Genomic DNA, 24,276 nt, shown 5'->3' with positions numbered 1-24,276 from the left:
GGAATGCTGTCACATTTACTAAGGTGGGAGAGATCCATTAAGCTGTCCTTGTATTCACTACTCTGAACATCCTGTATTAGGTTTATTTGTTCTTGTTTACCAACAGCTGAATTCTGATTCACACCCATGTCATACTTATCAGTATCATCAATATTCTGTATTCTAAGAACTCTCTGATCTGTATCAAGGGTAGAGTCCAGACCGAAGCTTTTCTCAGGTTCATTACATTCATTGTTGTCACCGGTGAAGGCTTTCTTGCTGATTGTTATTTGCCTAAACTCTCTCTCCAGGAAGAGAAATTTCCTTAGGATTTCCTGAAGCCTTTCTAATCTGTCCTCAGGTTTAGACACTTCTCTAGTCCCGGGAACTTGGGCAATATCCTTTTTGAGTCTTCCTACTCTCACTTTGTACGAATGTACTTCTTCCAAAATTTCCTGCTTAGGAATCAACAGCTTGTTCTCTTCTCTGGTCTCTCCATCTGATTCAATATATAAATAGAAAATGCAAATGTAATCTGTACCCTGTGCTTAGGGGGGAAAAAAAACTCAGAGAGAAGAAAACTAAGTAATCTAGAATCTACTAAAATGAGAGAAGTTTATTTACTCCGAAGCACAGGTACAAAATCTCAACAGCAGATGTAAGGGCATGAATAGGAACAGTGAGGTAATGAACAAATGGTTCAGGGTGTGGTAGAAATGGAGGACATTTGGCAAAGAAGATAACCAACTAAGGTGTTTCAAAGGAGGTAACAGGGAGTAGTTCAGAAGAATTATGGAGAAGCAACTTGAATAGGGACCCAGTACAACTTGTGGATAAGGGATAAAATAAATGAAAAGAATTCAACATAACCGAAGGGAAAAGGAAGGAGCTCGCCATCTGGTATGTAGACCGAGCTCTTCATTCTGACTGCCAAAGCAGCTACATTTTGGCTCAACAACTTGACTCTTACTTCCCTAATTCCATCTGATTGAGTCTACCTTACTCACCTGAGCAGTCATCTCTTAAGACTTCTCTATTCTTAGTTTCCAGATCAAAGACCTGTAGATCTTGTTCCCGCTGGGAGATCCCATCAGGCTTGGAAATTGGAAATCCTGCTCACAGAGAAGGAAATGGGATGTGGCGATTTATCCCCAGACTACACAAAGCCACTTTTTCTTTTAACTAATGGTTAATGGAGAGAGAAAGTAAATTCTTAGAAGACATTAGGGAAGGCCTGGAGAGTGAGAAGGGCAAAGATGCTCTACAAGGAGCTCCTTCTTGTGCTCCAGAAAAGCTGTGTTATGGGGCAAGTTGATGACTCTGGGAGAAGTATCCATTTAAACATTACTCAGACAAGGTAACTGGTGCATGAGTGTGTACCTGTCTGCACGGAAGTGATCATCTTCACTTTCAGCTGCTGCCTATAGATCAATCTCTGTATTAGACCTGGTCTATAAGTATTAGACCGGGTCAAAAGGGAAGTCATCAAAGTATAACCTGGCTGGACTGGAGGAAGGTGAATACTCAAGCTCCTGTTGTGTGGTGAGCTATGCAACAACATAATCAGTGAAGACTGAATAAATGTTCCAAGAACCAATCTCAAGAAACTTAACCAATCTCAATTCACTTCAGTGCACATGAGGAAACAAAAAATAACACATTCTTACCCATCTGTGGGGTGCCTCCCATACGGAAAGTAGAGACAGATATAAACAGAGATACAGAGAGGCAAGTGCAATAAAAGTGCACCTTCACATAAAAATGGTCTTTCTTGGCTTACATAATGGACGGCTAGGATCTAATCTCTTTTAAAGCAAAAGCAAGAAGCAGTCTGATCCTGAGGGGGGCAGAACTATTATAGTATCAAACGGGCAGTTTTTATACATCTTCAGCCCAGAAATCTAGTAGCACATACACAAGGTCTAGCTCAAGCCTGTCAACTCCAAAAGCCTCTCTCTATTATTTGTTCCTCGTATCCTGACATGTCACTATATAATGGAATTACAGATTTTTATTTAATTGGTTTCATGAATTATCATCCCTCTTCATTTATAAACTCTTACTAGCAGGGACCATATAGCTTGTATCTTGTACTTCTTTTGATTTATTTACTTAAGAGCTACTTACTGAGTGCCAAATTTGTGTCCTAGCATCAATATATAACAGATAACCAGCTTCTAAAAGGGCACTGGGCCTGGAAAATATGACAAACCAACAGCTGTCCTCTTGGGATTCCATGTGAGAGCCTATGAACAGCAGATCAGAAGAGATATAAGGAAGGCATTTACTGTGTTTCTGAATATTCCCTCCTTTGGACATTTACTTAGTTGAGGTCCTCCGTGTCAAATGAAATAGTTTTCAAGTTTTAAAAAAAAAAAGTTAGTGTGGCATGAAGCAGCAAATACTTTGCTCAGAATTCTCATAACAGAATTTGTAACTTTTAACTCAGATATCAAAGTGTTTCTAAATATTTGATAACTAAAGCAAATTTTGGTTATTTATTCTGTATCTATACCTACATCACCCATACACAACAAAAAAGACTGTTTCCATGTGGAAAGAAGGGTTTGATTTTAGACTGTGTTTAAGTTAACGCAGTCAGGAATAAGAGAAAATGCCTAGTAGACAGAGATAAAAGACTACAGTTATGATGAGAGAACAGGGTTTAAAATACAGACTTAAAAATCATCTGTATCATTAAAATATTAAGCTAAGGTTTTCTGCACATTTGATAGGTGCAAAATTCCACACCAAGAACTTGACAAATTTTAACTTAATACTCATCATAACTTTATAAAGTAGAAACTACCGTTGTACCCATTTTACAAATAAGAAAACTAAGACTGACAGTTTAAGTAACTCGCCCAAGGTCACAATAACGAGAAAAGCTAGGGCTCAAACGCAGTCTTTCAGAACCTGGCTTTTAAGTAATCTGCTAGTAAAAAATTATGATTGTAAATGAAATCTGTCCCTTCCTCCAAAATATGTACAGAAAGACAACAGAAGATCAATATACTGACAATGGAGTAAAAGGCGAAAATAAATAAATAAGAACAGAGATGGGTGCCTGCGTGGCTCAGTCGGTTAAGCATCCGCCTCAGTCGGTTAAGCATGACTCCAGGTCATGATCCTGGAGTCCAGGGATGGAGCCCCACATCCGGCTCCCTGCTCAGTGGGAAGCCTGCTTTCCCTCTGCTCCTCCCCCCCACCCCTGCTCCTGTTCTCTCTCAAAAAAAAAAAAAACAAAAAACAAAAAAAAAACAGAGAAATAGTGATTGGAGTAATACATGGAGAGCCAGGATCCAACAGCTTTGGAGTCATGGACGTTCTAATTAAGCAAACTAAAAGATCACTTAGTGTCAAAGAAATCAAAGTCTCTTTAAAATAAAAATCCAGGGCGCCTGGGTGGCACAGTGGTTAAGCGTCTGCCTTCGGCTCAGGGCGTGATCCCGGCATTGTGGGATCGAGCCCCACATCAGGCTCCTCCGCTATGAGCCTGCTTCTTCCTCTCCCACTCCCCCTGCTTGTGTTCCCTCTCTCGCTGACTGTCTGTATCTCTGTCGAATAAATAAATAAAATCTTTTAAAAAAATAAATAAATAAAATAAAATAAAATAAAAATCCAAACTCCTACACAAAAGTATGAGCAATACTCAATTTGAGGAAATTTCACTATAAAGATAATGTGAAACATAGTCCTGAAATTTGTATTAAAAAATCTGATCTATAGCTCTTATCACTTGCAGTCCTTTCCAAAAAAGCATTCAAGTAACTACCATGAGCCAGGTACTTACACATACAACGTAATTTAATCCAATTTAATCCCTCACACAAACCCAGAAAGGCAGACATTATTTTTCATGTTTTATAGTTGAAGAAAATGAGTATCACTTTAAATAATGTAGACAGCTGGTAAGATGAACCCAAGTCTGATTCCACAGTTTATCTTCTTTCAAGTCTATCATTCTATGGGTCACAGGAAGCATTAAGGCAGGTTTTCTTGCTACTGGCCTGAACGCCTTTTTCCTAAATTTTAAAGTCAAAACTCTGTGCTTTCAAAATATGTGTCTGCAATTAATTTTTCCTATCTAAAATTACCTAATATTTTATTCAAATCTTTTGATTTTTTTAAATTTAAACCCTGACAGTTCTCCAATCAGATTTATTTTTAACTTAATCTGGTCTTTAAAAATAACATTTAAAATTCACCTCATTATTTGGTTTGTTGCCTATATCAGTTATGCTAAGATTTTAGCCACCTGGAAGCTTTATGCCCTTCTTCTTGGTCCTTAACACACACATAAAATCTCTCCTTGGTAATATTGTTCTTGTGTAGATACCTATTTTAATGGAACATAACCTTACACAATTTTATTTCTTCTCGAATGCATGTTCTTTCTGCTCCCAAACTGCATAACCTAATGCCCATCTGTCCAATTTCTCATCGTTTTTTCTAACTGCCATCAGAGTATAAAACCATAAGCATATAGGGGCGCCTGGGTGGCACAGCGGTTAAGCGTCTGCCTTTGGCTCAGGGCATGATCCCGGCGTTCTGGGATCGGGCCCCACATCAGGCTCCTCCGCTATGAGCCTGCTTCTTCCTCTCCCACTCCCCCTGCTTGTGTTCCCTCTCTCACTGGCTGTCTCTATCTCTGTCGAATAAATAAATAAAATCTTTAAAAAAAAAAAAAAACCATAAGCATATAAAAAACCACATGTGGGGCCCTCGGGTGGCACAATCGGTTGAGCATCCAACTCAGTTTCAGTTCAGGTTGTGATCTCAGGGTGGTGACCTCAGGGTCATGAGATCAAGCGCCATGTCAGGCTCTGCGCTCAGCACGGAGTCTGCTTGGGACTTTCTCTCCCTCTGCCCCTCCCAACGGCTTGCTCTCTCTCTTAATAAATAGATGGATAAATCTTTAAGAAACAAAAACAAAAAACACCATATGTGGTTGGACTAACTGTCCTAAGGGGCAAAACAATGAAAAAGAGCACGATCTGAGTCCTACACCTAGTTCTGACCCTGAGTGGATCACTTAACTTTTGAGCCTCAGTTTCCTCAGGTATAAAATAGAGTAACATCTGCTCACAGGGTTATGGTAAGGATTAAATGAGGTATGCATGGTACCTCGTAACACACTGGCCCCTCAGTAAACAGTAAATAGCCATGGCAGTAGAAGACATTCTATACAAAACCATTTTTGTCCTTATGACATCAACTTCAAACAGCAAAGGGTATGTGCCAAACATTTCCTGATTTACCAACTTTACTTAACAACCAGAATTCCGACAGGCATGTTTCTAATGATGTCATCTAATAAGGCACCTGCCACACTGACCCTGTGTGAAATGCAACCCAGACCACTTTCCTGACCTTAATCTCCAGCACTAAGTCACAGATAACTTCCCTTTGGGTATGACCCTCAAGCCAGTAATTCACTTGCCGTCAAAAGAACATGCTTCTTTTCAGATTTGGTAATGAAAAATATGACTTTTTACTTACTTTTTTATTCTTTTACTCAGCTATTCATACTCTGTATGTATATTTACTACTATATAGTAGAAGCACTTACCCAAAGGAACAACGTTTTGATGTCTGTGACAACTGAGCTGCTGCCGTGGGAAGAAGATGTGAACTTGACAGTGGGGCCGCTAAGTCAAGAACTGAACTACAATGTCCGTATTTTACAACACCAAGCATTAAGCTAATTAAGTATATAAACTTACATTTCAGATGGAGTTTGCTGAGCCCACAAATTTGAAAATTATTTCCTGAGAACTGTAAAAAAATAATTACTAAAAAGATGCTGCTGACTTAGTCACAAAAGCAAGGTGAACAGGAGAGTTTCTTGTATGTGTTTGTAGCCAGTATGTGTGCGTGTGCATGCGTGTCCCGTACTTGTGCAGAGATGACACAGGAAATGGGATAAAATTCAGTCTAATAGCACACCGTGCTACTAGGCTGATTAAAGTGCTAAGAAGTTTGTTTACTCCAAAAAGTAGACAGGTTAACTGTTGGAAATTATGTAATTATTAGATAAAATTAACAGTAGTTTACAATTACATCACTTTACAGTTTACAAAGTTGTTTAAATATACATTCAATTTGATACCCTGAAATAAAGAAACTCTTTTTCCCTCCCATTTCCCATCCATCACGGACAGAGCTAAGGAACACTTGATCAGGAAAGGTCATTTAAATGCATCAATCTGTATAGCACCATGAAGAATAAAGGGGACAAAGTCAGGGCCTTGGAGGGGGTCATGGGGACTTAAAGGAGAAGACTAGAGTGCTAAACATGAGGAAAGCCCAGCGGTCACAGAAAAGTCAGACAACAGAAGGGGCAGGTCATATTCACTACAGAAAAGAGGGGTGCACAGCATAAGTTCCACATTCTAAAATAACATGAAAAGATCATAACTGAAGAGCTGGAGTTGAACTTTGTGGCTTCTCAGAACACAAGTAGATGACCACCAACCGTGGCTTATGAATGAACTCAGAACTCAGGTTCAAAATTCATCTGGCTGCAACGGAGGGCCTCCTCACCCTTCAGAAATTTAACAAAGGTCATCTGAGGAGTTGCAATTTTACATAGTGGTGGCATCCTGAGAGCATCAATCAAGTGTAATATCTTACAATCGTGGAAAAGGAGTTTCCGAGCGGGGACGAGCAATATCGATGGGAAGCCGATACTTGGGCCATCTCTTGGAGATTCCTGCTGAAAGAACTGCAAGTGTTTCTCCAGAGAAAGCACTTGCCTGGGTATGACTCAGGGCCGGACAGGAATTCACACTATGAATCCGGGTGGTAGGAAGGCGGAGAAGTATGCCTACAAAGATCAAAGAGCCAGGAATGGGAAACACACTAAAAACCTTCCCAGTGGGCAGGCTGCCTCCCCACAGGTAAAAAGACTTCTTTAATTCTGAACATAATCAAGGAGACAAAGGAACACCCTGGATGCCAAGAGCATAGGCAAAGCCAAAAAAATAAAAAGAGAGAGAGAGAGAAGAAAAAGTATGATTAAATACATACATACATATTTAAAAAAAAAAAAAAGCAGAAGCAGAGAATGGCAAAAAAAAGAGGAAAAGGAGCAATGCTCTCATCAAGGGGGCTGCCAACAACCCCACTGATGCCGCTTTAGAGCACTACTGGGTGCCTAATCCCGGAAGGCCTCTGCACCAGCCAAACGACAAAGGAGAGACTCAGTTTAAAGCTGAAACTTCTGCTGCTCCGGGTGAGGTTACTTAGGACTACCGTCTGGATGACTCACTGAAATAGACTCGCAGTGAGTCATATCTTTAAATGAAGTCTCTCAAACGCTGCCTCTTGGAGATGAATTTAGGAATGTTAAGAGGTGAGGGATCATTCTACAAGGATTTTAGCCTATCTTTAAAAAAGGATTTCTTCCTCCGAGGAAAATGGAAAATTTTCAGACATGGGGGCACTGTATTACCAGGAAGGAACATGTCTGGCTGTGGACTGGGAGACTCTAGGGTCCCCCTCATAAAAAAAGGAAAAGATAGGGAAGGTGAGAACTTAGGCAAAGCACAAGCAAGTTTCCCTTTTCTAACAGGAAACAGATGCCCCACAAAAGCAGGTATCAGTTAATTAAAGATAAGGAGTAAAATGTCTTATCTTGAAACCCCTCCCAAGAAAACCCACTCCCAGAGAAGAATGACGTTGAAGATGGAGGATTAAGAGGTTCTAAGACCTGGAATTTGAGCCACACGCTACTTTCTCAGAGACCTCACACCTCCTCAGAAACAAGGAAGTAAAGAAATCCTAATAGGTAAGCTGAGTAACAAGAAAGTCCTTACCCAACGACACCACGTTCCCATAATTCTCTAACATCACTTCTCTGTAGAGATCCCTCTGAACAGGGTCCAGGCATCCCCATTCCTCTCGAGTAAGGTGCACAGCCACATCCTCGAATGTCACAAACTCCTGAAATAACACAGCCTGGCTGCTCCGGGGAATGAAGCCACTATAGCACTGTGGCCAGAAAATGAAGGAGATGACAGAGAGGGTGTCCAGAGCGTAGCAAAGCTAGGGAGGAGGGAAAACAGACTAGAATCTAGGGAATAAGTTCCATAACCTTTAACATCTAATAAATGCCCATCACAGCACCAGAGATAGAGAAGGAATAGTGTTTATTGGTGGTGGTGGTGGGGAGATGGGAAGGTGGTTTCTGTGAAGTCCAGGCCTCTGAAGAGGATCAATTCCTAAACTGGGGTCTGCTATTGAAAAAAATTTGAGGCAGGGTTTATGGATGGGATGAGGGAAGGGCCACACTCGATCAGTATCAACAGTCCCTGAGGAAAAGCAGAGGGTTCCTCAGCTCACCTGGTACCTGGCTGTCAGGAGCGTAGCTGCCTGGTCTCCTGGGCTTCCCTCATGGGGAAGAGCAGGCACCTGGGGAACAGGAGGAGCTGAGGGAGGAGAAAGGAGCCAAGAGTGAGAGCAACCCTTCCCCAGGGCTCCCTGACAGAAGAGGGAGTCAGTGGGACCCTTCTTCACATCAACGTTCTAATAAAACCAATGAATGTTTATCAGGTACTGAGTGCATCTACTCTGCTCCTTCTCAGCATCGGCATGCCCTCCTTACCCATGTTCAGACCCGTGATACAGGACCTTCTTATGAAACCTCGTATTTCACTTTATTCTCATGTCAGGACATTCCTCTAACAGCAGGATAAGCACTATTCCTGTTTTGCAGACCAGCAAAGCAAAGCATAAAGACTTGCAGTAACTTGTCCAGGGCAATAACTACTTAGCTGACTTCTGACGCTTTCCCAGACAGTGTTCTGTAAATTTCAGTAAGCCCGCATGTGAATGGGCACTCTCTCTACAACCAGTGTGTAAAGGCTCCCAAGAATAAGGAATGGTCATCTGTTTCCTCACAACCTTTCCCACATTCCCACAACACCCCACAGCACCCCACACACCATGGCACTCAATTGGCGTTGCTGACACATAAGTTATTTCAGGCACTGCAGTTGGCCACAAGCAATTTAAAACAAGGTTCTTATAAAGCAAAAAAAGTACAAGACATGTCAACCTATCTATACGATAAAGATGTTACTGTGGAGTCAATATGTGGTATGTGTACACTCATACAGGTGTTGTGCTCAACCAAGGAATTAAATGGTTGCTTTTTTGGCCAAAATTAGATTAGTCACAAACACTGCAGCTGCAACAGAATGGCAGGTGGCAAAGCTCGCAAAGTCATCAAGGAGGAAAGAAACTAAGTGAAGGGAAGAGGGGGAGAGAAGGGCCCTAAATCTAAGAGGAAACAGAAGCGAGGCAAGGATTGTGAGATGCAGCAAAAGCAGCATATCCTAGAATTTTTCTGGATGTGAAACCAGGATAAAGTGAAGGTTGTATGAATGAAAAATAGCCAAAGCAGAGTGAATGACCACCACTCTGCCTATTAAAGAAAGACGGTTGTCCTTAACAGAAGAGCCCAAGACCAGGACTGAACTGAGTCACATCTGTCCCTCCCTTCCAGACCTCCCCTAGGGGCCACCTTCTTATTGAAGTTCCCGGCCTCTCTCGTACCAGGCCCAGGAGCCCCACTGTACCCCCATTCTCTTGGATTTAAGTGCTCTCTCAGCCTTACCCCCGTTGAGCTCCTGTTCCATGTCGGTGTCCTGCGTGAACAGAGGCTCTGGGGACAGACCCTCAGACAGGCTCTCCAGAGATTGAAACTGGACAACTGGTGATCCTGCTGCTTCCTGGGCGGATATTTCCTCCATCCCTGTTCTGGAGGACAAGGACCATCACTGCTGGGTGAGATTGCGAGAATTTATTGTACTAAGTTAAGCCAGCCCATCATTTTACATTCTCAGGACTTAGCAAAGTATCTTACACACTGCACGTACTCAATAAAAAGAATTAATAATAACTAACCACCTAAATAAAACAACAGAAAAGAAAATGGAAATTATTCAGTTTCAAATATTTAAGAACCAAATCATATGGTCCAAGCACGCAGCTTTAAACTCCACTAACTCAGAATTTGTGGTATTTCAATGAAAAAAAAATCAAGAAAGCACAACTTAATAAAGATTTCTGAGTGAAGTTTAAAATACTGGAAACGTACAAACTTCTTTCAAGGGTCAAGTTTGTACCCAAAGAAACATGGTAGTTACGATTACTTTTTTTTTTTTAAGCAGGCCCCCGAGGAATTACTTGGCAAACACTCTGCCTGCTCACTTTGAATTACTAAACAGGCTTGCCTAATGACAAAATTCCATTTTGTGGGGCGCGGGGGTCAGACCCTTCATCAACGCAGACAAGGTGGGCAGGCCGCTCCGCACGGCCCTGACAGTGATCCAGGGAAGAGCTGCGACTCAAACAGGTTTGGCTCGTGTCCTTCAAACCCAAGGACGCCACAGGGCTCCGGCCCGCTTCCACAACCCTCAGAAACGGCACTGGCGCCCAGCCCTCGGAAGGCCTCGCCCAGCGCTGCCCTCCTCCCACTTCCCTGTTAGGTGAAAACGCGCTCCCCGAAGGGCGAAGCGGGCCACAGAGACCCAGCTCGCACCAGGGCAGGGTCACCGGGCCCCGGAGGCGAGGCCCTCGGTCCGCGGGGCGTCAGGGTGAACCCTGACTGAAGAGAAACAGGCCTTCGCACCCCGCCCCCAGAGCGCTCCTGGGGACAGGAACCGCCGTCGGCCGGAACCGGGCGCCTCCTCCTCCTTCCCGGGAGCCTAAACTAACGGCGACGCCCACCGCGACCCCAGAACCGCTGTTGGGCACTCACCCGAGCGGAGCGGCAGGCCAGACGGCCGTCCCGTCGCGAACACCCTCGCTCTAGAAGCAGCCCCAGGGTTTCCGGGGTCGCTCGGCACCGCTTGGAGGCCGGCGCTTCTCAGCGGCACTTCCGGAGGCGGAGTCCGGCAGCCGCGTGGGCGGAAGGCAGGCCCCGGATGAGGGCCCCGGATGAAGGGTAAGTACCGGGAGGCTCTCGTGCGTTGTTTTTCCGCGTGCTTCTCCCCATCTGACCTCCCTCGGTGCTGACCCCGCTGGCAGCTTCTGTAGCCAGTATATCGGCAATGACCGCAACAGCCCCGGATTTGGGAAAGCGGCTCCGCTGGCCCTTCCCTGGCTCCAGCCAACCGTCAAGACGCCGCGGGGTAGTGGCCAGCCAACGTGGGGTGTGTCCCGCCATGAGGAGTGGCGGACCTCATGATCCCACTTCCTTAAGTGCGGGTGGGGAAAAATACACTGATTATTTTTTTTTTAATGTATTTACTTATTTTAGAGGGGGGTGGAATAGGGGCAGAGGGAGAGAATCTCAGGCTGACTGCGCAGTGCAGAGACTGTTGTGGAGCTAGATCCCATGACCCTGACATCAGACCTGAGTTGAAACCAAGAGTCGGTCCCTTAACTGTGCCACCCCTGGCGCCACCAAAATACACTGATTAACGAGGGTAGAAGGCGTTTGGGTGGTATGAGGACCACAGAAAATCGTGGGATCAGAATCTATTGTTTTGGGGCAAGGGACAGGGCGTTGAGGAAGTTGGAGTTTCTCAGAGAAATTGAGCCTGGAAGATAGCTGCGTTCCTGGTGGAAAAACTGGACTATACAGAAGCGGATAAGTAAAGCGGGGAGCAGGAGGACAGGCAGGCCGGGCGCTAGAACAGAAGCCCTGAGGGCATTGTGACCTCCCAGATCCTTGGAGAATGGGACGTCTTGTGGTGGAACGGGATCTGCTAGGGACTGGCAAGTGTCTTAAAAAATAAGTGATTTGCAAGGGACTTTAGATATTAGTCCTTTAAGTTTACAAATCAGATATAATCCTTTCATGACGTTTGACATTTCAAATTAAATATAAGAAAAATCAAAAGTGTAGTATTCTACATGCTTTTTGAAATTCTGTCAGCCTCTCGAAGATTCTGATATGCCTTCCCTTTCTTTCTTCTTGACTGTCATTGATCTCATGCAGCTTCCTACTATGACACAGTCTCTAGTCCACAGTATCCGGCGCAATGGAGTCAGCATCACAGAAGATGCACTGCTTAGTCAGTTGATTTCTGTACAGCTCCAGTTAGAACCTTTTTCTTGTGTTGAACAAAAGTATACTCCCCTGGTGATGTTTGTTGTTTCTGTTGAGATCCCTGAGACAGTGGATGGCCCATTACTTCCTCCTCTTCATGAACAGCTCTTCTAATATTCTAGGATTGCTGTGAGTTTCGGGTTTTTTCCTGAGTTGCCATTCCCCCACAAGTTGTACCAATTAGACTGCTGCATTTCTGCAGCAGAGGTGGGTGAACTATGGCAGTGGTGTGTTTTTGTCCTAAGTTTTAGCTGACTCAGGCAGTTTGCTCCACTAAGAGGACCTTAGGAGGCACTCATTTAAGAGTCCTCTTCTCAGGGCTCCTGGGTGGCTCAGTCAGTTAAGCATCTGACTCTTGGTTTCAGCTCTGGTTATGATCTCAGGGTTGTGGGATCGGACTCCAAACGTCGAAGAGTCTGCTTGTCCCTCTCCCTCTGCTCCTCCCTCTGTGCTCTCTCTCTTTAAATAAATAAAATCTTCAAAAAAAAAAAAAAAGTCTACTTCTCTTCAGAGAAGGCATCAGTCCCTAACAAAAAGTCCTTAGAAATTTATTTTGCTTTTGAGCAAAATTTTCTTTCAACAGTTCTTAAAATGACATAGGTGGCAACAATTAGCTAACTCATAAAATTTGTCATTTTTATCTTACACTATATTGGTTTGAAGAAAAATATATGAACAAGTATTCTCAAGGGATTGAGCAGTTCCTTAGTCTTTCCCACATGCCCACCATTGCACTAGGCATGGATAGCCATGAAAGAAAATATTATAGCAGAATTGACACAGGCTCTAAATATGGGTTTGTTTTCCCTGACTGCTTTATCTCCACCAGCACCATCATTTGAGGGTTTAGAGGTTGCCTTATCCATTAGACATAACCTTAAATCAAGGAACCCATTTTATAGTCAAGGAGGGCTGACAGTGAGCTTGCCACAGAATTCATGGTGCTTACTCATCACCCAGAAGCAGCTACCTGACAGAACTGTGCAATGGCAGAGGCGCCTGGGTGGCTTAGCTGGTTGGGCTTCTGCCTTTGGCTCATGTCATGATCCCACGGTTCTGGGATCAAGCCCAGTGTTGGGTTCCCCGCTCCGTGGGGAGCCTGCCTGTTCCTCTCCCTCTGTGGCTCTCCCTGCTTGTGCTTCCTCTGTCAAGTAAATAAATAAAATCTTAAAAAAAAAAAAAAAATGGAATGGCATATTGAAGACTCAGCTAAACTACAACTTGGGAATTTGGGGAGTTGTCCTCTAGGATACAGTATATGCACTGATACTCAGTGAACCGATAACATATATATGATATTTTGTCTCCAATAGAAAGACTAAGTGGGTACAGGAACCAAGGGGTTGAAGCAGGAGCAGCCCCTATTACTATCATACGCAGTAACTCACTTGTGGATTATGTGCTTCCTGTCTCCAAGCCGAGAGAGTCTTCTGGGTTATGGTTCTGATTCTCAGGAAGAACATTGCTTCTAGGAGCTACATTAAATGTTCCAGTGAACTAGAAAGTGAGAATATCACCAGGCCACTTCAGGTTCCTTGTGCCAGTAGATCAATAGGCAAAGAATGGGGTTATTGTAAAGGCCCCCACAATCCCTGCCACATACACTACATAAATACAAAAACATACCCAGCCATCTGCATTCAATAACCTACCTTCCTGAACCTTTTAGGCACTTTAGTGTAGGAGTGGAGTAGAGGGGGAGTAGGGATGAAGGGGAGAGAGCAAGGTTTAGACAAGAAAAACAACATGTAACAATTTAATGGCTCTTAGAGACGACTTGGAACATGAAGGAAATTTGAGGAAGTATGTAGAGGAAGAAGCTCTGGGACTACAAGGTCTTCAAGGAGAACCATAGTTTAGTGAGCCAACCAGTGATGAAGGAGCAAAGATCTGGGGCGCCTGGGGGGCTCAGTCATTAAGCGTCTGCCTTTGGCTCAGGGTGTGATCCCAGCGTTCTGGGATCAAGCCCCACATCAGGCTCCTCTGCTGGGAGCCTGCTTCTTCCTCTCCCACCCCCTCTGCTTGTCTTTCTCTCACTGGCTGTCTCTGTGTCAAATAAATAAAATCTTTAAAAAAAAAAAAAAAAAGCCAAAGATCTGCTCAAGTGGTTTACTGAAAAGTCAATGGGGAAGTAGAAAGAAAACAGTGACAGTCACAGCAAGGTCAAACCTCGTAGGGAATGGGGTATTATTTAGGGCTTGGAAGGTTACTCAGAATATCACCTGGTCACTGGTTGCCTCTGTAGCATGTGGCTCTTCCTTTGGTGGGCTTTCCATTGTGCTCAGACTTGTCTTGGAATTTAGAGTGTGTCGGTCTTTCAAGGTCTTGGTTATGGTTTTGATGTGGGAAACAAAGGCAGAAGAAAAACTATTAAATTTCCTTACTACCTACAGCCCATTGACAAGTCCTTGAAACAGGCAGAGTGACATTCCTCTAGGGACTCAACTGCCTCGGTGTTAATACATTGCTAAGGGCAAAAAGGTAATCTTAGCCTGACTGCCACTGGTACCTGCCCCCCCCCCCCAGGATCCTGTAATCTACTTTAACGTATAAATATTTCTTTGGAAACTTCCTTTATCTCTAAACCCCCCAAGGTATGCGTTGGCAATCATCCACCAAGCAAATGGCCCACCGATACACATCTGAAGGGTCTCATGAGTAAGGCTTTATTAGTCAGTAATAAATGACCTTTTCCCAACAATAGCTAGCCCTCTCAAGGTCGTGGAAACCTTGCTTCCGAAATTCCTTAGAGATTTAGCTATCCCTAACCCCCCCCCCCCAACTTGAAAGTATATAATGGGCCATTCCTCATGACCCCATTGCAGCTCTTCTGCCCCTCGGTCCTGTCTCCATGCTTTCATGGAATCACCTTTTTTCACCAAAGACGTCTCAAGAATTCTTTCTTGGCTGTGGGCTTCGAACCCTAACGTCTTTCCTACATCAGTTTTATAAAAGGTGGTTTCTTGACCTTCTCCTGAAGTAATGGTAAAAGCCGTAACTATTGTGCTAACATTTTGACAGCAAAGTTGGACTTACTGTACTAATTACATTATTGTGAGGCCGAAAACTCCCTGGTTACTTTAGCCAAGCTCAGGATCTCACCACTACCTAGTGCTAAAGAAGTCTATTGCCCCCGGAAGAAATTTTTGAAAATACTGCCCATACGTAATCAGGGTCCCCAGAGAAGCCACCACTTCGGTTTTGTGAAACCATTCTTGCCTTTGATATTCTTCTGTCTACATTTTTGTTACAGTTGCTCTGACAGACACAGCATCACTAAGGAGTAGTATTGTTTGATAATAACTAGAATTCTTACGATTACTGCCAGCAATAAAACGTAGGAGAAGCGTGTAAGCATTTGAGCAGGATGGTATCACAGGAAATTTAAGCCGCCTTTTCCGAGGCCGGAAAAGCTGATCAGAGGTGAGAGATCCCCAAAGCCAGACTCGGAGGCTGGAGAACAAGGCCGCAGTCCTCCCGCGTTCCTAGAGAGGACCCCGAAGGGCAGCCCCGTCCAGAAAGGCTGGTGTTGCACTTCCGGCTTCTGCGAGCCGCACGGACCTGCGCGCGCACTCAGGGTTGTGGCGAGCGGAGGGCTTGGGTCCAAGTGTGCTGCCCTTCGACTCCCCCAGAGTCACCTCCCTTTTCCGTCCCAGCACCCCCAGACTTCTCCGGGGTTCACGGTGAGACGTGGGTCCGGCCAGGGAGGATGGGCGGGGACAGAGGTGGATGTGTCCATCAGTGTTCCGCGGATTCCCTCGCCACGACCGCCCCCGACGGGTGGAGGAGGGTCCGCGTCCCCATCCTCCATCCCAGCCTCGGCCGGAGGACCCGCCGTCTCCCAGCAGAGACAGCCCCGGATCCAAGCGTAAAGGGAACGGCGTTTTGTTTTCCGGGCTAGGATGAGGTGCCTCTGGGACCGGGGAGAGGCAGTCTGCTGCGTGCCCCCCCTGGGCGCGCCCGTCCTCCTTGTGCTCCCCACCAGGGAATGTCTGGGCTAATGTCAGCGTTCCCCAATTGTCCGCATTTGCTTTCCTTCTGTTGGGGGTTTTTGTTTTTTTGTTTTTTTTTACCCGAGTCCTTAAGAGACCCTAAAATGTAAAATGAGGAAGACCCACGAGGTTATCAAGCTCACGGTTTTTTGGTTTTGGGGTTTTTTTTTTTAAGGAGTCAAGTTTGCTAAGCCTCGTGAATGTTTGCAGATCGTTTGCTCACCCCCAAGCTCATCACCAATACTGGTGGTGATAGTGTTCGAAACCTAGTGAATAAAGTGATTTGGACGCAGTAGGAAAATATTACATCTACTTCACTGTTTTCCTTGCAGTTTCTGAACGTTCTGATTTTTAAATGTCTAATTTCAGACCTCAGGTGGATTTTTCGGTTGTGCAAGGTAATTGTGCTTGACTTGAAGCGGTGAGTGGTGAAGGGGATTTGTGAGGATGCAGTGGAAAATGCGTGGGGCTACTAGGAGACCATTTCCAGTGCTCTCTCTGCCACTGATTAGCAGGATGATCTTGGACAGAACACCACGTCTCAATTTCGTCCTAAGTAAAATTGACTAGATTATCTCAAAGGGCCCTTCCAACTTGGAAATTCACTGATAAGGGAATTTAACTGAAAAATCACCTGGGCCAAACCTAATGTCCCATCTCCATTTCCTGCAGTGCCACCAGAAAGATACTTTCATTATTGAAAGTGGCAGAGGACCAAAACAAACAAACCAAACACACAGATCAATGCTGAAGAGATAGTACGCAATTAATCAGTTCAATCAGTTGTGGAGAATTCATTGAAAGCATCAATGAAACCTTACTATTTGCTGGAGAAGGTTGGTTACACAGTGCAATGGAAGATACATAAGTAACTTACCCATGGACACGTAATTTATTTCTGTACTTTAAATTGTGCTACTGCAATATTCCTCCCATTCTTATTCAGATGTTTTACAATTAACTTGATAGTCTCTTAATTTATAAAGGGCATGCCCTTTCAAATGTTGAAATACCAGGCCTATAAGGAATTTGTTATCTTTCTAAAAATGGGCAGCAAATACTGACATTGTATTCAAACAAATATTTTTTAAATGTCTATGGGTTGCAAGGAACTACATAGAATGACTTAAGGGCAAGGCTAAGAGCAAAAGAGAGTCTGTTCTTGAGGGACAGTCGAGATAAGGCATAAAAACATTCAAATTAAATTTCAGGGTAAAAGCCACAAGAATATTACATATACCAAACTAGTAATGGAAACAGTGAGTCTAAAGTTGAGAGAGGACTGGTGCTGGGATCCTTCAAGAAATGTAAAGTAAAACCCCGTCTTTCTGCTGCTCTTGCCCAGAATATCAGCACACTACTCCCTGCAGGCCTGTTCAGTTCAGGGAGGAGTGACTGTGCTCCTGACCTCAGTCGTGTATCTTCTGAGTTTCACTTTCTGTCCCTTCATTTTGATTCTGCGGTAACGTATCTTGGAACGTGTGATTCCCCCTTCCCCAACTTTAAAACGTTAACCCAGATGTCAAAGACTGAGAGGCCTTTTCCTTCATCTTAAAAGACCAGAGACAGATGGGATTTTCAGAAGATCTATCACGAAACATGGAGAGAAATGAGCAAAGAAAATGTAATAGTTGGAAGGTGAAGTTCAGCAACACAAATGGTGACAGAACATAAGTGCTATGAGATGGGGACCAAAAAGGGGGGGGGGGGCTATCAGGAAAGGTTAAGTGGGTTTCAGTATTTTTAAAACATAAATACAGGTTTTAATTTTTTCTCCCTGTGCCCCAGTGGGTCATCCTGTACACCCCACTTGGCTGGTCATTTTAAGAGTGACCGGATCGCTCTTTGATAGTGACTCGATGGCAGTGTACCAACACAGTTAGAACCCTGGGCTTCAGACTTGGGTTCGAGTAGTGAATCTACTACACTGTGGTGTTAGACACATTAATTAATAACCTTTCTGAGCTTTCTAAAATAGGAGTAGTCATGTACTGCATAAGGTTTACGTGGGTATTAAATGAGCTGTATACAAAACAATGTAATGAACCGAATCTGTCTACACACAGATGCGACGACTTTGGATTTAGTGAATTGTCTTCCTGAATACTCACATGCGGTGTTAGCATCTCACTACAAGGTTACTTTTTCATACTGCTATTAAATTTTTCTACTCTGCAGAATAGCAAAAACTGGTCTAAAATATCTAGGACAAAAAGGACAATCCTGCAGACAGACCCTGTTTGGATCAAGTGAGCCAGTTCTTTGAACCCGAACAAGGCATACCGCAGGTTGGTCTCCCCACGCCACCCAGGAGATGGAAGGCATAGTGATAGTGAAAGTGGAGGAGGAAGATGAAGATGAGGAAGACCATTTCCAAAGGGGAAGAAATAGCACAGAATCGTCCCCACCATTTCTTAGTCAGTCCACAACCATGAACGAGAGGGCCTTGTTATCATCATACTTGGTGGCCTATCGAGTAGCGAAAGAAAAAATGGCTCACACAGCTGCTGAAAAAATTATTCTTCCAGCATGTATGGATATGGTACGGACAATTTTTGATGATAAATCAGCTGACAAATTAAGAACCATACCCCTTAGTGACAATACGATATCTCGTCGAATCTGTACGATCGCAAAACATTTAGAGGCAATGCTCATTGCGCGGCTGCAGTCCGGGATAGATTTTGCAATCCAACTTGACGAGAGCACCGAGATCGCAAGTGGTCCAACACTCCTGGTTTACGTCAGGTACGTGTGGCAAGATGATTTCATAGAGGATCTGTTGTGTTGTTTAAGTTTAAATTCACATATAACTGGATTAGATTTATTTACTGAATTAGAAAAGTGCATTGTTGGTCAATATAAATTAAACTGGAAAAACTGTAAAGGAATTTCGAGTGATGGAGCAGCAAATATGACTGGAAAACATAGCAGGGTTATTGAAAAATTGTTAGAAGTAACACATAACAGCGCTCTTTGGAATCACTGTTTTATTCATCGAGAAGCTTTGGTGTCCAAGGAAATTCCACCAAGTCTAATGGATGTATTGAAAAATGTAGTGAAAATTGTGAATTTTATTAAAGGAAGCTCACTGAACAGTCGACTTCTTGAAATATTTTGTTCAGAGATTGGAGTTAACCACACCCACTTACTGTTTCATACAGAAGTTCGTTGGTTGTCTCGAGGAAAAGTACTGAGCAGAGTATATGAACTCAGGAATGAGATTTACATTTTTCTCACTGAGAAGCAATCTCATTTGGCAAATACTTTTGAAGATGACATTTGGGTAACAAAATTGGCATATTTAAGTGATGTTTTTGGCATTCTTAATGAATTAAGTTTGAAAGTACAGGGGAAAAACGATGTATTTCAATATCTTGAACGTATTCTAGGATTCCAGAAGACATTATTGTTGTGGCAAGCAAGACTTAAAAGTAATCGTCCCAGCTACTATATGTTCCCAACTTTGTTGCAACACATTGAAGAGAACATTATTAATGAAGACTGCTTAAAAGAAATAAAATCAGAGATACTGATGCATCTCACTTCTTTGTCTCAAACCTTTCATCATTACTTTCCAGAAGAGAAATTTGAATCATTAAAGGAAAATATTTGGATAAAAGATCCATTTGTTTTTCAGGCCCCAGAATCAATCATTGAGTTAAACTTGGAGCCCGAAGAAGAGAGTGAATTATTACAGCTCAGTTCATCATTCACACTGAGGAATTATTATAAGACATTGAGTTTATCAGCATTTTGGATTAAGATTAAAGATGAATTTCCATTGCTAAGTAGAAAGAGTATATTGTTGTTATTACCATTCACAACTACCTATTTGTGTGAACTAGGATTTTCAATCTTGACACGATTAAAAACAAAGAAAAGAAATAGGCTCAACAGTGCACCTGACATGCGTGTAGCCTTATCCTCCTGTGTTCCTGACTGGAATGAACTTATGAACAGGCAAGCACACCCCTCACATTAAATCCAGTCTCTATGAAATTTTGGTTTTGTACTTTCTAAGGGTTTTTTTTTTTAGCAGATTGTATTTAAAATATTAATAAAACTGTATTTGGAATTTACTGTTTCATTTTCCTATGTAGTAAGTATCATTTCAGGAAACCTGTTCCAGTTACACGAATTGGGTGTATGTGTGTATCCAGAATAATGATGTGAAACACATTTCTGTGTATTACTGTCAGTTTTGAAAAATAGTACTCTTAATACATAATCTTATATTCGGATCTGTTCCCCTCTCCTTGGCTGCTGCCTTGCTTCTCTCTTTCAGGCAGAGCCCCATTCAGGTTCAGTTTCTCACCATCTGTGTACTTAATGTGTTCTTCCTTTTTTGTTCGAATTCCAGGAAGTGAATCTTGATGCTAATCCTGGTTTAACACCATCCTCACACGGGGTTTATTTAAGCATGGGCACGTGTTACAATTCTAGCTAATGAGATGCATGTGTAGGACACTCTGTCAGTATATTTTTGTAAAGGTGTCCCTTGCTCTCAAGGGGACACGAGAGAAAATAGTGATAGGGGCATAGTTTTTAATCTCCCCAAGTCCCTCCTTAAAAGCAGAGCAACCAAGATAGCCAAACGGAAACTCACAGACATCATCTATAGCAAAACCAGGTGACGGTACCACCAACAGTTAAAAACTAAGATGGTTTCAAGTCATTGTGTAAAAGGAAGCAGAAGAAACAAGCATCTGATAGATTTGAAAGCTGCAAAATAATCAACAGGTACTCATACAAAATTTCTGTGAGCTATACTGAGACCAGCCGCTTAAACCAGGAGCAGCTTGCCCACTGGAGTAGAGGGTGAGTTTTAGGGGTTGGTGGTAAAGTCTGGGAGCGGGATGGACCTTGTGAAATAGAATCCAAATTGACCGGGACAGGAGAGACCAAGTCTTATCTCCGTGTCCTTGAGGACAGCTTTGTTTGTTTTCCTCTGCCCACAATCAAGACTTTTTGGTCTCCTGATTAGTGACAATTGGCCTTTGGCACTTTGGCCAAATTCCAAGATGCAGGTTTCCACGAGCGCCATCCTTATGGGCCGGTGCAGTTTATGATGGGTCTTTTCTACTAAAATCCTGCCCCTTTGGGATCAGATACCTGCTTCCTTTGTGTTTTCTCATGAGGACACAACTAGTACATGTATCTCACCAGCACCATTTAACCAGGGACAATTTGGAATTGCACTGACCCCTTTGAGCGAACATGTATCCACATCCCAGTCACCCATCTTTATGTGGGAAGATGTTGGAATGGGAAGTGAAGCTCACGCGATTTGCTGCCGGAAAGAGAATTAGAAAGCTACGAAAACATCAGATACAGACCTTTTCTCTCACTGTAGTGTAGAGCACTGTCTAGGTTAGGACTGAGGAGACCTGAGGCTCCCGGCTCCAGGCTCCATTTCAGAGATAAGTTATGGTCAAGTCATATCTGTGCCTCCATTTCTTCTGTAAAATGAGGACTGTACTGCTTGCTTTCCCTGCAGAGCTTTTGAAGACCATATTAAATATCTTAGAAACCTAAAGCACTATATAAACAGGGTGTAAATACTCATAGAAATGCATAAGAAAAAAGATATGCCACATGCTGGTGAGAAAGAATTCAGGCTGATTCAGAACTGGACAGATGAATTCTGTCTCTGATCCTTACTACCCATCTGATGGTAGACAATTTATTAACTTTCTGAAACTCGGATTGCCCAGCTCTAAAACTGGGACACACATGCGGTTCCTGGATGGCTCAGTCATTGAGTGTCTGCCTTCGGCTCAGGTCATGATCCCAGGGTCCTGGGATGGAGCCCTGCGTTGGGCTCCCTGCTCGGAGGGGAGCCTGCTTCTCTCTCCCTCTCCCACTCCCCCTGCCTGTGTTCCTCTGTAGTTCTCTCTCTCTCTCTCTCAATTAAGTAAATAAAATCTTCAAAAAAATAAAATTGGGACACACTACTAAGTAGTTATTAAAATGTATTGTAAATGTGCATGTATTAGAAATACATTGGAAGCCAGTACGTTGTAAATACACTGCTAAGTAGGACTGAATTGTCTCTCCCAAAATTCATACATTGAAGCCCTAACCCCCAATGTGACTGCTTTTGGAGACAAGGGGGTAAAGTTAAATGAGGTCACAGGGTTAGCCCTCATCTATAGGACGGATGTCCTTATAAGAGGAGGAAGAGCTACCAGGAGTGCACGCACACAGAGAAAAGGATAAAACAGATACTGCACCAAACTCATGATTTATTATGCTCAGAGGTACCAAGAGACAGATGAAAAGAGGTAAAATTGTCCTTGACATCAAGTCCGAAACATGCTAGTTCTTCCATTTTGGTGTTCATCCCTGAATATACCTAATTTTTTTATCTGCTACATTTTCTGTATCTCTGTAGGTACTACTTTACTTTCCTACCCTTGTATTTCCTCCCTGTATCATTCTGATTTCAATTAGTGTCTCTTAGTTCTACTACATGGGATCTGACAGGTTCAAATCCGTGGTCACCCTGATTTGTGTATGTCCTTTTTTTGGACCTTCTCTAAGTTCTGTTCTTTCTCTTCAGGGCCAAGCCTCCAGAATTACACTTATCGGTGAAGAAATTCTAGGATTCTGTACAAGAGCAAAAAAACGCTCATATCTCACGTTTTTTCTCCCATGCCTTTCCTAATGGAACCCATCATTTAGGATTAAGGCAAAGCACAAAGCTGGGCTGGGCAGGGGCACCGTGGGGGAGGCGCTTCCCTCCACATCCTGCTGGGGCCAGACGCCCGGGTGCTGACGGTGCACGTCGCGACCGCCCGCCAGCCGCACGCCGGAACTCAGAACCGCGGGGTCGACCCGGGAGAGGGAAGAAGAGCAGAACACCAGAACTTCCGGAAAAATACAAGTCCCGGAAAGCCCACCGGAAGTGCCCCCCCCAGTCCCGCCCCTGCCCCGTCTCTCCACTTCATTGATGTTCTCTAGGAATCCGGAGGTCTCGCTGTCTCGGCGGTTGCCCGAGCCCTCCTCTACACATGCGGAGGGATTGAGTCGCCTCAGTCTGGGAAAAAGACCCAAGTTTAGAAGCATTTCCTCCCCACCGAGAAAGAAATAAGGGAACGAAGGGGAATATAACCTCTAGGGTGGAAGGTGCAGGTCACAAATTCCTTCTGCAGGGAAAGTACCTCAAGCTAATGACTGGGGCCTAGCTGCACTCATATGGTTCTAGGGCTTTTGTAAAATCAGAAATTTTTTTTATAGAATCAATCACAGGCTTCCTCTGTGCCCCCCGGTACCATAGCAAACATTTCTATGCAATTCGACCAACATGCTCCATGCACCCGTTTACCAATGTGATCGGAACGCAGCCTCTACTGTTCTGTTCCCTTCTAGCCTTAGTCCCTCCAACATTTTGTTAAAAAGGATAAGTAGTGTCTCGAGCAAATAAATCTTGCTCTAACTTGCCCAAACGTGAGCAAATACAATGCATGACCCTAATGTTTTGTTTCCCTTTCTTTTTGGAGGTTTGGAAAAGAAGGTATGATGGATGTGGTGACTGGTTAACAGCAGAAGACTTTTCAAACATTCAAATCATAAAACTGTCTTAATTTTTTTTTTGTTTTCCTGCAACTAGGAGCAATGGGGGAAAGCCGTAAGACTATACAGATCAACATAGTTTTCAGCTCAGAAAGATGTTTCTGGCAATCAGAAACTGGATAACCAATTGCCAGCAAATGTTTTCTCCAGTTCAACACGTTTATTAAGGATTTGTTACATAAATGTGCCTGCAAACTGGGGCTTCCTCCAACAGGTGGGAGGCTGAGTTTGATAATCCCATGGGACCCGTGACAATTTTAAGATTCTGAAACCGTATGATTTTATGGTATTTTGAATCAGAACTATTTTTCACACAGGTGACAAAAACAGAGTTTCACCACTTCCTAATGTTTGATGTTTAATAATAAAAGACAAGGGTGCCTGGGTGGCTCGGTCAGTTAAGCGACTGACTCTTGATTTCAGCTCAGGTCATGATCGCAGGGTCGTGAGATAGAGCCCTGAGTTGGGCTACATGATAGGTGTGGAGCCTGCTTAGGATTTTCTCTCTTCCTCTCCCCCCATCCCAGGTCAGGTGCCTGTGCACACACAACTCTCTCTAAAAAGAAAAATAAAGGGGCGCCTGGGTGGCTCAGTCATTAAGCATCTGCCTTCGGCTCAGGGCGTGATCCCAGCGTTCTGGGATCGAGCCCCACATCAGGCTCC

The 24,276-nt window shown here is 43.6% G+C and overlaps 2 protein-coding genes across 3 annotated transcripts in view; one reads left to right on the top strand and one right to left on the bottom strand.

The window, feature by feature from the left end:
- Positions 1 to 14,016, bottom strand: part of ZNF655 (zinc finger protein 655) — a 17,230-nt gene extending 3,214 nt beyond the window's left edge. The window contains 4 exon segments of the mRNA XM_008698374.2: positions 1 to 478; positions 987 to 1,091; positions 9,602 to 9,744; positions 10,748 to 14,016. The exon segment at positions 1 to 478 is cut by the window's left edge and continues 4 nt beyond it. Of these exon segments, the coding sequence (XP_008696596.2) occupies positions 1 to 478; positions 987 to 1,091; positions 9,602 to 9,737 (719 nt within the window). The 5' untranslated portion in view covers positions 9,738 to 9,744; positions 10,748 to 14,016.
- Positions 14,017 to 15,574: 1,558 nt separating this feature from the next.
- FAM200A (family with sequence similarity 200 member A) lies at positions 15,575 to 20,117 on the top strand. 2 transcript variants are annotated; one of them, XM_008698378.2, is made up of 2 exons: positions 15,575 to 15,726; positions 18,214 to 20,117. In XM_008698378.2, exon 2 carries the CDS (start codon positions 18,350 to 18,352, stop codon positions 20,018 to 20,020), a length of 1,671 nt encoding a protein of 556 aa, XP_008696600.1. In that variant the 5' UTR covers positions 15,575 to 15,726; positions 18,214 to 18,349; the 3' UTR covers positions 20,021 to 20,117. The 2 variants fall into 2 exon arrangements, with proteins under 2 accessions (XP_008696600.1, XP_008696597.1); XM_008698375.2 differs by having other exon boundaries at positions 18,102 to 20,117.
- Positions 20,118 to 24,276: the final 4,159 nt, after the last annotated feature.

The sequence above is a fragment of the Ursus maritimus genome, unplaced genomic scaffold (assembly GCF_017311325.1).
Source record: "Ursus maritimus isolate PB19 unplaced genomic scaffold, ASM1731132v1 scaffold_2, whole genome shotgun sequence".
Classification (NCBI taxonomy): Eukaryota; Metazoa; Chordata; class Mammalia; order Carnivora; family Ursidae; genus Ursus; species Ursus maritimus.
The sequence above is the reverse complement of the archived record's forward strand: the minus strand, read 5'-3'. Positions and strand labels throughout refer to the sequence as shown.

Coding starts and splice junctions, on each gene's coding strand:
- FAM200A (XM_008698378.2), top strand. CDS start 18,350: ATGGAAGGCATAGTGATAGTGAAAGTGGAGGAGGAAGATGAAGATGAG.